Here is a 15,000-nt window from a genome sequence, read left to right on the forward strand (position 1 = left end):
AGCGACAACATTAATATACTTACATCACGGTGTAACGTTAAAAAGTATTTTCTTAAAACCTGCAAAATCAGATATTACAATAGAAACTACATGGTTACAATAATTCTTTACAAGTCAAAAATGAAATATCAATCCTCATGCGATTAAAATTGATGCTATAAGCCTCTATTTCAAGCCGATCATCACTGGCTCTGAATGGTCACTGGTCCAAACACCTTTATTTAAAACCAAAGGAATACTCCAGGAACTGTAGCCAACCTCAACCTCCACTTCGGTTCATAAGGGCTGGGATCATTTTGAAATATTGCAGTATCAATTTTTGGTGCTTAGATTTTGCAATATGCCTGTCGTGCTTTTGACTTTGTTAATGTCAAGGCAAGGTTTCCTTAAGCAATTGGTTTCCATTGCTGCAGTAAGTTGCCTTCTCTTCTTTAAGATAAAAGTTGGAATACACAGTGCAACAATAAAACTACTGATATTGACTGCTATTTAGAAGGGAACCGTTTGAGATTATCTCTTGGTGCAGAACTCAATACTTGATATCCTGCAAATGTTCTGGCCGTGACATCAAAATTTTACAATAACTCATGTACCCTGTTGAAGTAACTGATCTAAATCTCCTTAGTTTTTATATTCTTTATTTAAAGTTTCTCTCATTGGCTTCATTCTGATTGTTCCACATACTCTTGGATTTAGTACCTATCAGCATGCTTCTGTTGTTAGGACGACTATTGGTTTTCAGTGATATTGGCAAGAAACAACACTATCGCAATCAACCATACCAGAGCAGAATTGTTTGAATGAAAACGAGCCACGTTGTACAGACAGCAAAAATAATTCGAGACACCATTAGTCATTAGACTCTTCTTCTTGTTTCAACATCAGTACTCACAACCATCGGAGTCCAAAAGCACACGAGCTTGGGTGGTAAATTAAAAAATATATATTAACACCATAAGGATATTGATTAAGAAATTTAAAGTACAAATATTTTTATTGAAAGGTGAAAAATTACATTATCCATTGTTTTTTATATTCTTTTATTATTTACACACTGAATATTTTTTTTTTAAAATTTATATCCTAAACATAGTAGTTAAGAAGAACCTAAATAAAATATTCGGTGAACCGTGATGCATTTGTGCCCTTTACCGTAGCAGTCCACAATTGTACTAGAACCATTGGCTCACTTGTAAGGCATCGCATGGTCATCATTTCAAGTTTCAATCAAGATTTGGACAAAAAAATAAAAGATGCTATCGTTATAGTGATGCATAGTAATCACTTAGAGCATCTCCAATCCAGCAATTCACTTGGGTAGTTTAAAATGGCACCCATATGTACACATTATTCACTCTTACTTTTCTTAAACCTTTGAACACTTAATTTTCATAATGGAACAACTCTCTTTAAGAGTTTCCAATGGGGTCCACAAAAAATTATTTTATTACTAAAAATAAATATCTTAAAAACAAACACCTTTGAGCAGTTATTTTTTATTTTTTTAATATCTTAAAAACAAATAGCACCGGTTAGACATGACAATGGGACGGGGGACGGGTATTGTCTCCCCAATCTCCGACCTTAACTCCTCAACATGTCCCCATACCCATACCCGTTAGGTATCGTGTATTCCCGACCCGTTAGGTATCGTGTATTCCCGACTCCATCCCATACCCAATTCAAATTAGAAAAATAATTATTTTTGTAAAGAAAATATTAAAAATTTGATTTTAGAAAAAATAAATTGATTGTTAAACATTTATTTTTAACTACTTATATATCAATAAATTTATTATAGCGCATGTGTCTACAAAAATTGTTAAGAAAAGAATATTAAATTATGTAAAAATTTCAAAATAAAATTAACTAGTAATAAAAATTCTAGGCCTTTTGATTAAATTATCCAAAAATTCTAAAAATTTTAAGTGGCAGGGTGGGTCCAGGTTTGGGATCGGGGCGGATGTAGTAATCTCATACCCGTATTTGTACTCGACTTTTGGTTATCAGGAAAAATCCGAACCTGAACCCATACTCGATCAACTCGTGTATTACCCGTCAAAGTCGAAACGGATTCGAACGGGTACAAATTTTCTTGCCATGTCTAACACCAGTGATAGAGTAAGCAACTAATGCTTAAAGAGAAAAATAATTAATGCGTGTGCAATAAAGAATACTTATTAGACAACGTTGTTTGTGGAACTCAAATGCTTGGGGAATAATACATTAAAGTTGCTCTTATTTAATTAGTTCTCTTATGGACAATTATCTTATTTAACGGTGTCTTCGTAGGAAGAAAATAAATAAGTGAGAAATAAGATAAATAAAAATAGAAGAGAGTAATAGAGTGAATAAAAATAGGTAAGAAATAAGATAGGATAATAGAAATAAGAGTTTTGGGTTTCAGAGAAATAAGGAAAAAATAGAAAGAGAAATAAGAAAAAAAAAAACGTTTTTAACAAAGAGTTGATTGTTTTTTTTAAACAATTAATTGTTTTTGCGAACACGATCGATTGTCACCGCTGAAATAAGAAAAACAATCAATTTTCATTAGTAGATAATCAGTTATTTTTTTGGTGAGAAGCGTTTACAGTTCATTTTTTCTTGTTTTTTCAGAGAAATGAAAATATACGTGTAGGACTCACCTTTTTATTTTTTTTTTATTTTTATGTCTCTTTTCTCATATTTTCCTCCTACCAAACATACTCCAAAACCTCCCATCTCTCCTCTATCTCTTCTCTATCTCCTAGAACTCGGCCAATCCATTGTGGCAAATGGGCCAGACCAGACTGGTGAAATGTTGGCCCAAAAAGGCCTGCTATTATTTTTATAAAAAATTCTTATAAAATACCTATAAATTAATGGAAAAAAGGGGAACACTTTTAGTATTTTCCTTGTTCTCTATCCTATTTCCCCATTATTTTCCTGATACCAAACGAACCGTAAAGGACAACTCCATTCTTGCATATCTAGAAGTCCCATTTTCTTTCTTGTAAACCAAAAAAGTTTAGGGTTTTTCTCTGTGCATCCAACACTATTGCTGGTACACCCAGCACAATAGTGTAATTCCAATTTTGTCTTTCTGTAAAGCTGATAACGGATTGGCCAATCCTTATTGGGCTTACGGATTGTCAATTTGTATTAGCTTTATGGAAGGTCAAAATTGGAATTGCACATGTTATGCTGGGTGTACCAGCAATTTGCTGGTGTGCAAAGCAATGCCCAAAAGTTTAAGGCATATTTGGATTAGTTCTTCTGGGCCTTTTTTTACAATAATTTGGTGCAAATAATACTGACTTGTAACAAGTCCAAAAGATTAGCACGGTCCATTTTCCTTCGTAAAAAACGAGTAGGATCCAACCATATGCCCAAGAATAAACAAGCAGAAGCAGGACAGGAGTGTATACTCTGCCTTTTACAGATGCCATTTTTTAAAATAATTTCTGACATAAATTTATATTGTAGTATAACATCTATATCTTTAATGTATGGATAAAATTAAGAAATTTTCCCTTTGATTGAAAACAGACTAGGAAGAAAGGGACGCAAGAGACAAAGAGAGACCTTTAATCTCAATAGCCTATAGAGCTAATTTACATTATGCTTCCAACCAAAACTTTTACATCCATGTTTTTTTGGTCTTGGAAGGAGGGCGAGGGGATCCATATTTTATTTACTAGCCGCATAATGAAAATTCATGTAAATCAGGAAAACCAATCGCAAAGAAAAAAAAAATTCACTTAATTTGCCTTAAAAAAATCACTTAATTTACATTACATTTTCATTGATAAATTAATTGTGTGGATATTCAATTGTTGTAGACTAAAATTTCTCCTTTCTCAAAATCAACATTATATGACATGATTCACAAGTAATCTTATTATTTAAGTATTTAGTCAGAAGTTCAATATGAATAAAAAAATATTTGTTAGGAGATGCTAAGTTCTTATCTGATTAGATCTTTCTACTTGAAAATTATGAAATTTAATTAATTATATTTGAACAAAAAAGTCATAAGCAAGATAAAAATTGTGTGGAAAGTAATTCATCAACAGCCATAAAATTGAAGAGTTTAATGGATTGTGAAATTCATTTTTAAGTGAATTTCACCGTGTTTATGATTTTTTTAGATTTGAAGATTAGATCTGTTTCATAGTGTTTATATAGTTGAATTTAAATGAATAAATTTCACATTTTGAATTACTAAGACTAAAATATTTTTTTTTTTAAAAAAATACTACACAAATTTTGTATTAATATAGAAGACAAAAATATATTTTAGTATATATATATATATATTATTGATTAAATAATGAAATGACTATGACATCAGGTAGCAACTACGTACCTTTGATAAACAAGGGGAATCATTTTGCTTTGTTTATTGCAACTTACGAGAAAAAGTAAATAAGAATATGGATGATCCTGTAAAAAGAAAAAAAAAAAAGAATATGAGAGAGAATCAGCAACGTTGACATGATTTACGCTTTTATTAGTCAATAACTTATTTCTTTATACTCTAATTCTTACCTCACAATCCACAACCCTCTAAAATATTGAAGTATGTTCAAGCAACTGAAGTAAGCCTTCAACAATGGCTACAACTTGAGTAATAATGGGTGCAGCTGAAGGAATTTGCTTATATGTATCAATTGCATTCTCATTGACAAAGTGCAAAGATTATTAATAAGCGACACATGAAACAGCTCATAGTTTTTCTCTTTCCAATTGAATGAAATCTGAACTGGATTCTGATAATAGTAATAGAGAGATAAAGACAGGGCGATGAAGAAAGGGTCCAAAGAGAATCTGAACATATGTTGAAATTTGAGATTTCCCCATCTACATCTGCCTGAATATTATGAGATTGTGTCTGTGATGATTGGACCGCAGTTTAAACTTTAAAATCAAGATCGTGGGGTTTTTGAACTAGGTATCTCCTTGTTGTGTGGGCCTCCTCCTAAAAAGTGAGGCCTAATTTATTACCACATCTAGTGTGCTTCATAGTCACACCTTTTGCTTTGCTGCTTGGTTTTTATTTTTTCACTTTCCAGGGAAAATACAAAGCATCACTGATTAAGTACCAGCACTGCATTATTATTGATGCAACTAAACTTCATCTCAATTAAATGAACAAAACCCATATGGGGGGGACCTCAGCTATGTAGTAGAGTCATTCCAATTAATGTTAGAGATTACTTGGTCCCATTGTGACAAAAAGAGCTGTGACTTTATGCGTCTTGGTCATGTCCCTACGCCCTTGCCTTTCACCACTAAACCCCAATTTAGTCCGTTTCAGTTTTTATGATAATTGGAGACATCTTGTCCTATTCTATTCCAATATTTCAAAGTTTATTTAAGCCCACCGGCAACCTTGCTACACGAATTAATTCTTGCCATCACCATCATTAACTAAATTAATTTAACTAAACATATGAAAGGCCGTGAACAATTTTGACACTACTATTCTATTGGTCTATAATACTACTTTACATCGGTGAGAGTGGAATGTCCAAGCACATATATTAACTATTCGAAGATGGGTTTTAGGGTAGGGACCACGGCGATTCCATAACGTAATGTCCATATTTCGGGGCACTAAATAAAACATCACGGGCAAGAGGGGGGAAAAATAAAGAGAAGAAATACCAATGAAAAGCATTTCATGATTTCAAGACATAACTAAGAGGAAGAAAGTGCTACTTGGCATTACATAACCAAGTTCCCGCGTGGATCCTTGAAGGTGATGAGTAATGAGTTGATGCACCATCAATCTCCTTCCTTCATTCATGAAATATTTTATTTCATTGATTGAACTTTTTAATTACTTTCGGGAGAAAAAAACAAGAGGGAAGGGAATGTGCATGCTTCCGTGCCCCTCAGATCTACCATTCAATGAGAGGGCGATAAAGTAGTGGAATAAATAAATTAAAGTTTGAGATTCTTGTTTTAGTTCCATAGCTCATTTCCATCGCTTTTACGATTTTAACGTGGGTCCAACATGTATGTTAGCATTGTTGCATTTAATTTTGTCAACTGCCTCTCTATTACGTTTACCACTTTGCAAAAGTAGCGCAATAAGTTTAGACATGGTGTTAACGTAGTACGTCATAAAGCTCATAGATATATCACTGATGTACTAGTATGAGTTTTATTTTCTAGGGTGAGGGAGAGCATAGGTAGTGTGATAGTTAATTTTTGCAACTGTAAAGATAATCACAAGATGAACTATGATATTTAAAAGGGATGTTCAACTTTTATGCAATTTTTATAATTTCAACCTAATAACCTAATAGGAATTAGCATGAATATAATAATTTTTCTGTGAAACTTCAAGATATTCAGTCTTAAATTTTTGAATTCGCTATGAGACTAATACTTAGGGTACATTTGAAAATTCATTGGAAAGGTCAGAAATAGATATTGCCAATGAATCTTCCCCTTATGTCTGTGAACGGTTGTTGGATTTGTCTCATAACATGCGCTATAACAAATAAAATGAGAAAACAAATATGCACTTAGTTAGGGATCAAGTAATACATAAAAATCTTTAACCTTCTTTAAGGATGTTCGTTAGAGCTGAATTCAAATTATCTTTTACAAACTCTATATATATTATCAATTGAGTTACATTCATTAAATTTCATTAAATAATATTATAAAAAACCAGTAAATGTACACTATCAGTTTATTTAAATTAATTTCTTAAAAGATTATAAATATAAAGGTTTATTTAATTTGCTAATTCCATCAGTATCAGGTATATGTGAATTGTGAGGCCTTGTCTATCAAATTTACACAACAGGAATATATGACTACTAACATTACTTGTAATATATGTGTTTTTTTTTTCTTTTCTCTGTACTACAATACAATTAATTTGAGTTGAATAAGGTGAACTTGATAAAAAAAATTAAGACCTATTTTTTATTTATTTATTCATAAAGCTTGAATATGAAATTTTATTTAAAGAAAATTAAGCTTCTTGTTACTTAAACCCATATGCGTTTCACTATAATATATTTGCTTGTGAATGAAGTACGCATTAATTTGGTGAATTTGTTTTGAAAAGATAATCTCTTCGATCTAATTCCCCCTTATAATTAAGTAGCTGTTCCAAACATGCTAACAAATAGAAACGGAAGTACTTTCATTTGTTATTATACAATACTAGTATATCAGAAACACTCTCAATTGGCCTTTCCATTAGCAAATCACGAAGCAGAAACTACAAACGTTAAATCCTTGTTTTTTTTGTTTGTAACGGTTTGAGTTAAATACAGCAACCACACCAAGGAAAGGGCATGTAATAAACTAGATGTAGGGGGAATTTTAGATAGAAAGATTAAAATTGACATAGGCATAATACAGCAACACCACACCTTAATTTTGTACAACTTAATTCCTAGCAGAATTATGTCAATAAGGACGAACTAGTAACGTAGGTGTGAAATTAAGAACCATAGATGAAATTGAGAGGGATGGCGGAATATATGTGACAGCTAGCCTTGTCGTAAGTGCACATGACACGAGGCTCCAATTAATTAGCTTGCTCGGCCTTTTTCTTTCTTTCTTTCTTTCTTAATTTTCTCCTCAAATATATACTGCTATTATTATACTCTTTCACCTTATAATTGTGCAATGACCTTTCCAACCCTTCAATTACAAGAAGCCTTCGCGGTGGCGCCGGGTGGTGATGCACGGTGGTGCTCCTTGTTAGACCCCGCCTTCCACTTCTCTTTTCTCTGGTCCTGCTTCATCTGCTTCTCCCTACACTCCAAACTGCAAAATGCTGCATCCCCCCTGTGATAAATGAATATGAAACAATTTTGTCAAATTCTGTCAGAAAACCAATTGAATTGTAGACTAATTAATCAACTACATCCTTTAGACAATGAATATTGAATTCAAACAAAAATCAACCTTTAAAGAATGAATGGATACATAATTATAAATAACTATAGGAGAAAACTTAGATACAATTCCTAAATGCTTAAAGTGTTGTTCATCAATCAGAATCGAAAATTAATTCTACCTTAATAATACAAAACAATAAATATTTAGTGCATCAAATGTCCGCTTCGAGATGAAACTCTAATTATGATAAGAGAATAACGCCAAAAATATTTATAGAATTGCATCTAAGATTTTATTTTCATAACTAAGCATTAAATTAAACAAGTTAGCAAGGCCTAATACATATACATACCTATACATATAGATGTCTCGACCAGGTGCCAAATGACAGTTGCAGAGGCCACAAGTCCGAAGAAAGTGAGAAGTAGTGTGTATGTTGTTAGTGTTTGTTGTATGGTTGTGGATGTGAGTGTGACGATGATTATTTGAGGTTGTGGGAGAAAGGGGCATGCTCATGTTGATGCCCATCAAACGATCAGCATATACATATGATCCTTTGGCCTCAGAAACATGTTTGGTGTGGTCAGGCACGAATTCATTATTATTTGGTGTTCCCATGGCAACAACAACATGTGGATCGACGAGTTTGTTGTTAGCGGCCACCTCATCATGTTGCGAATCAGACATGACTACTACTTCCTCGTTGGTTGTTTTGGTTTCCACGGCCAAACCACCACTCATGCTTGTAGTTCTTTTCATAATCGGTGCCCGAGGACGTTTTCCAAGCAACATATCTTGTTCTTCTTCGATCTTCTTCCTCATCCCCCTCCTCCTCTTGGGTTGGGTTGTGTCAGAAAAAGTTCATGGAGCTATAGAGATAGCAACACCACTCCAAAACAAAACCTAAACAGGGAGAGAGATTGAGAGAGATGTTTTGAGTTCACACTTGACACAACTCGACACAACTCGGTGTGAGTGTGTGTGACTGAGAAGGAAAGGTGGAAAGGTGGGAACTGAGTGTGGAAGATAAACGGGACGTGTCAACCCCCAAAACCAATCTCAGCGGTTGCTTGCAGCCACCATCGACTTCTTATCATAATATATTGGAAAATGTTTCATAAACATATCCAACACTCGGTAAAAGAGAAAAAGAATATAATAAGAATTATGATATGAAAAAAATAATAATAAATGAAATATATATATATATATATATATATATATATATATATATATATATATATATATCCCACGTCACACTCTCTATAAAACTCTAATTAGAGCCAGAGATGTTTTATTAGGAATATACTACTTTGGAGTGTTACTGTTAATGGTGTTCATTAAGAAATATATATTCTGAGATTGCCAACTTCCGCGGAGAAAGAATTAGTCTTGAAAACTGACTTAATTAATTAAGAATCAAGTAAAGCGTGTTAATTAATTTATAGATGAAAAAATAACAAACAAGATGTGATCTCTAATTCTAGAATTTTAATACCGTTAATTGAGTAAAATTTTAGAAAATTATCATATTTCTTTTCTGGGTCTTGTTTGAAGATATAATAATTAAAAAATATTTATTATATTAAAATAAATATTTTTCACTATCGTCTTTTCAAGTAAGAATAAATAGATCTTATGTATTTTTAAATATCATAAATGAATTTTTTCCAATATTTTCTCCTAGTATTTTAGAAATACTCGTTAATTTTTTAATGAACTTAATTAAAATACACAAACATGGTAAAAAAATTATACTAAACTCATCTAATTATAATTGTGATGTATGATAAGTTTTTTTGAGTTTTATAATACCTATTTTAAAAATTATGCTTGAGATAATATTTGATTACCATAGTTGATAATGCAAAAAAAATATCATGATTACAATGATTTTTTTTAAAAAAGAAATTATAATCTAATTAATAGAATTTCATTCGTGGGTGGATATTTTCATACAGTTAAAATTTATCTCCCTAATTTTGTATTATAAATTGTGTGACTTCAATAGTACTTCACAAAATTATTTTATTTTATTTAGGATAAAATATATTTGAATTTCATATTAAAATTTGAAAAAGTATTAATTTGATTCTCATAAATTTTTTTATTAATTTGATTCTTATAAAAATAAAATATTTTTTTATATTAATGAGTGGTAATTTCTTTAGACTATTATTTGACTTGATTAAGAAATTTATGCATGTAATTTAATTACAAATAAATTAAATAATTTGTAATAGTTAAAATCTTTTAAGATGAATTAAATAATTTTACTGGTTAAAAACTTCAAAAATTATAAATTTTCATAATTTTTTAAATGATTTTTGGGTACTTTCAAATGAGATTAAGAAAAATTATGAAATAAAAATGAATTTTGATATCTTAAGAGTTATTATTCAGAATATGTTTTGTTTTTTATAAAAACCAAATAATACAATTTAATTAATACTTTTTAAATTTTTTTATCTTTTATTCATTAAATTACACGTGATGTGTGAATATTTTGGAACTGGGTGTCAAAACATTGAAACAGGCCACTTGGTACTACTAGTACTTTACAATTTTTTCCACTTTTACACACCTAGATCTTGTTTAAGATTTGCCGGGGACACTAATTAATGTAGTTGGACCTCACTTATTGCTTCTTTCTATACCTAAAAATCAGTTAAATTTTGATAAACATGAAAATGAAAGTTAAATTAATTTGATTGGACATAGGTAGATCGATGTTCTATGAAATCGAGATATTGGCATTCCAATCAAATTGACTCTTTGACTATTATTTCTTAATACGCTATTATTGTCGAGCCAAATATTACCGCCACTTATCTGGTAAAAAAAAATTAAGGCGTAGGCATAAAAAAGCAGATACAAAACATAATAGTATATGAATTTTATTTTATGAGTTTATTTTTTATATATTATTAATCTCTTTTGAATTAGTTAATATAAAAATTAATAAACTTATTATATGATCATGATGATCTTAATTGGATTACACTGTGTTTGTGAATTTTAATTAAATTTTATATTTAATGTATATTTTAAAAAAGTGATATGAAATTAAAAAATTACAAGTTAATTAGAATAAAAAAAGAACGATGATAATGAATAAATAAAATACGGAATTTCAAATTATATAAATTACTTTAATTCTCTCAAATTTAGTATTTATTTTCTATTCTTTAACCAATATTAGTCTATAAGAGTTTATAATTATTTAACATTGTTGTAATAGTTTAGAGTGATTATAATTATTTTTCTTGTGTTTTTTAGTAATTAATTAATTGAAATATCTTTATTAATTAGGAGATATAAATATCATTATTTGTCTTTGAAAAAGTGAATATTTAGTTTTTTTATAGAAGTCTATTATTGGATGCATAAACAAACTATTTTAAAATAAAAGTTAATAAGCAGGCATGTCATTTTTCTTTTCTCTCTTTAAGAAAAGGTTTAGGTACGTAATTAGTTATGTTTCAAGAAATTACTAAATTACGGCAGATATCAAGGTTTAAAAAATATTTACATATATACTTTTAAATTATCCAACAGCAACTCATAAAAAAAATAATATTACCCAACAACAAAATTTTTATCTTAATAAAAATATTCACATTCTTGTAATATATGAACTAAATCAATCTTTACTGTCTATGATTACTTATTTAACTCCTTTTCACGCTCATCTTTAATTTACGTATAAATTATATCACAAAATTCCAATAAAATAAAATAAAAAGAAATGGAAAAGTGAAGAAATACTTAAGACTAGAATTTGAAGAAGCAAGATTTTGAAGAATTTCTCAAATTCATTTTCATTTTTTTCTTTCTAATATTAATAAGTTCTGACTTAATCTTTTTATGAAATATTTATTTCTTGTGGATAAGATTATCAAACTCGAGAGTTCCATAGATTTGACTCAGATTCATAGACTTATAAGAGTCCACTTCATATAAAAATAATAATAAAATATCTATAAATAACATATCAATTAAACATTTCAATAATATAATAAAGCAAAATAATAAATTATAAATTTCATAATACTTAAATAATCAAGTCTAATAATGAATCACTATTAGATAATAACTTGCAGATGTTATGATAGTGGTAGATCATTCACATCGAGAGTTTGATGTTATTAGAGAATTATGATTTGATGTTATTAAAGATGAGATTTTTTTATTCGGGAACAACACACTAAATGAATGTATACTGAACACTAAACAGACTAAAAATAACTCAAAATATCTTACATTTTGTTCCAATTTTTTTTAACTTACTGACTCGTTGATCTAGTAATAAATTTGAGAGTTTATCAAGTTTACTTAAAGTTTATAGAGTGTATCCAGAGTCTACTAAAAAAAATTTATAAACAAGAAAGGATAAATAAACTTGTAAACTTGTAAGAGTTAGCAAGTTGATTCAAAAATTTGATAATCATACTTGTGAAACTTCATATACATATATGATATACATATATGAGATTGTGATGCAATTAACTTCTTCCTTATAATTCAAGCTTTTATGTATGTATGTATGGTTTAACCTCTAAATCTATACTTAATACTTGCATGAAGTAGCTAGTCATATATTGATTTGTTGGTTTATTAAATAACTTTTTATTATCTGTAAAATAGATTATTTTAATTTTACTATTTAAACTAGCATTTTTTTGAGCAATGTGCTATACTAAACGATATCATTATGCACGAAACGTTCCTTGTTTGTTTTTTATTGGTTAATAATTAATTAAAAATAAAAAGTAAAGATACATTTTAACGAAAATCATGGGATAGCCATTGATTGAACTTTTAGTTTACTTTCGACCAAATTGATTTTCTTACTATCCAATAATTTCTCTTTTATATATATATATATATATATATTAGCTTCCACGATTATTTATGTTTGATTTTAATATTTACTGGAAGATAATTTATTAAGCAATAAATTAGACTAATAAAACATCACATTATCGGTTATAAAGAAAGATAATTAACTTTTAGAAGGATTTTCATGACAAAGTACTATCCACTGGATAATAGTTACGATGCGTAAAGGTAATTAAGGCTGCATTATTATATTCTAATTAACCCTTTGACGGTGATTGCGGTTACTCTCCAATCTTCATACCACGTAAAAGCAATGAGTTTTACAGTAGGAGTCATTTTCTTTAGTTTTCCTTCCTCAAATTAATCGCCATATTCAAGCACTGGTATTGAAGGTGTAAATATTATTACGTATATCTACTTTAGTGTTTGAATATATATTTTAATATATAGATAAGGAAAAGGAAGAAATCTAAAGGGGGCACTGTATATGATGAAGAACAATAGGCCCTTGATGTTAAGCATGAAAGAATGTTGATGGTTTGGCAATGATTGAGTGAATGGCGCATAAGAACACAACACAACCAAACCAGAAATTGACATCTATTACTCTGTTTACCCAATGCTTGGCACCTGCGCGTCTTGTCCCTCATTTTACCCCGCATCTATTACAAACGTACTCCATCACTCTCTGCTACTGCTATTTCTTTTCAAACTTTTTGCATTTTACTCATAAGTTGTTAGTACAAATGAAAGTGAATTAGGTTTTTTTTTTTTTTTTTTAAGTCTCAAAGTTCAGTTTGTGATTAAATAAAAATGTAGTCGGAATGGAAGAGACACCACATTAGCAAATCAAACTTTCAATTATGGATTAAATTGATAAATATGCTCCACGTTAATAACATGATTAAAAAATATGTTGTGTTTTTTTCCTTGTCTATTAATTTTTCAATTGGGACCTAACTAAAACAAATACAAATTCAAAAATCCAATTGAAAAAAATACTTCAAGGTTAAGGATACTTTAAAAACCTAATTAAAAATTACCAACCTCTACATGCCATTGATCTCATCTCTACAATCCAGTATTCTTACTTTTATATGTTATAAACTCAATATTATTCTTAGGTTCTTCAGCCAGTTTAGAACCGCAAGGATAAAAATACTAACATAGAAAGATTCACAGTTTTTAATTAAATTTTGAATTCTTTGTCATTTTTAATTGATCCTTGCACTTTTTTTTTTGTTTCAATTAGGTGCCTAAATTTATGTTGATTTTTTAAAAAGTCTTGACATGAACTTAATCGAAAACAGGTCGAGGAACCTAATTGAAACTAAATAAGTTCGGGATTCTAATTAAAAATTTGATAAAAGTTTAACGACCCGTAAAGTAATTAAAATTATTTTTTCATCTATGAAATTCAAATTTAAATTTTTTTTAAGAAATCAAAACTTAACTCAATTTATTCGTTTGGTGGCCATATATGTTAAGATATAACATTATAACTACTTTAAAATAAGCAAACTACTTAAAATCCTAAGGAATAATTAATTTAATCAACTTGTAAGTTTTGAACTTTAATAATTGAGAAATTTTCTTGATATTAAGGTGATAATTTTTTTTTTTATCTATGAGGATAAAAACAATATTAAAAGGATTTACAATAAATTATGCATCTTACTCATCAACCAATTGAGACCCTTAGACAAGTTGATAAAATAATTTGGGGAAGAGACAACTTTGGTGTTTTAAATGAAAAAAAAATAGTAAGATTAAAAAAAATGTCACAAACAAATTAAATATGGTTTTTTGGTTCATTCTCTTTTTTTTTTTCTCGTATAGTTGTGGGTTTCGTAACATATATTTAAGAGTTAATTTAAATAAGCATAGTGTATCAAATAAATTACTAGATTGTAAGTGATTATTATAACTATAGCTAATTTTATATAACTAGTTATTGTTTTTAAAATAGAACTATATATATAACGGCGAATAAACTAGTTATATAACCAATAATACAACAAATTATAGATAAAATCATTTATTGATTAATTATGAAAGAATAAAAATAAGTTATTTAAAAAACCATTTCTAAAGAATGTTATATTTTTATAATTATAACTATTTTTAAATAAAAAATATATTATTTGAAATAACCATAACTATAAAATTAGTTATAATTTTATAACTACTTTTGTTCAATTAGTTATATTAAAATAGTTATGATTATTTTTTAAAAACTAGTTTTTTTAGCAGCACTGCTTCTGATACTAATAATAATAAAAAATACTAGAGCTATCTCAA

At 29.1% G+C, this 15,000-nt stretch overlaps 1 protein-coding gene and 1 long non-coding RNA gene across 2 annotated transcripts; both read right to left on the minus strand.

The window, feature by feature from the left end:
* Positions 1-32: 32 nt before the first annotated feature.
* On the minus strand, positions 33-4,921 carry LOC114396369. Its single transcript, XR_003663289.1, has 3 exons — positions 4,531-4,921; positions 4,349-4,425; positions 33-919 (listed from the first exon to the last, which is right to left on the minus strand). It is a non-coding gene; the product is annotated as an uncharacterized LOC114396369 (long non-coding RNA).
* A 2,255-nt stretch (positions 4,922-7,176) lies between these two features.
* On the minus strand, positions 7,177-8,984 carry LOC114397515 (FCS-Like Zinc finger 6-like). The gene is made up of 2 exons (XM_028359584.1): positions 8,210-8,984; positions 7,177-7,803 (listed from the first exon to the last, which is right to left on the minus strand). Exons 1-2 carry the CDS (start codon positions 8,677-8,679, stop codon positions 7,659-7,661), a joined length of 615 nt encoding a protein of 204 aa, XP_028215385.1. The 5' UTR covers positions 8,680-8,984; the 3' UTR covers positions 7,177-7,658.
* Positions 8,985-15,000: the final 6,016 nt, after the last annotated feature.

The sequence above is a fragment of the Glycine soja genome, chromosome 18, assembly GCF_004193775.1.
Source record: "Glycine soja cultivar W05 chromosome 18, ASM419377v2, whole genome shotgun sequence".
NCBI classification, from domain to species: Eukaryota; Viridiplantae; Streptophyta; class Magnoliopsida; order Fabales; family Fabaceae; genus Glycine; species Glycine soja.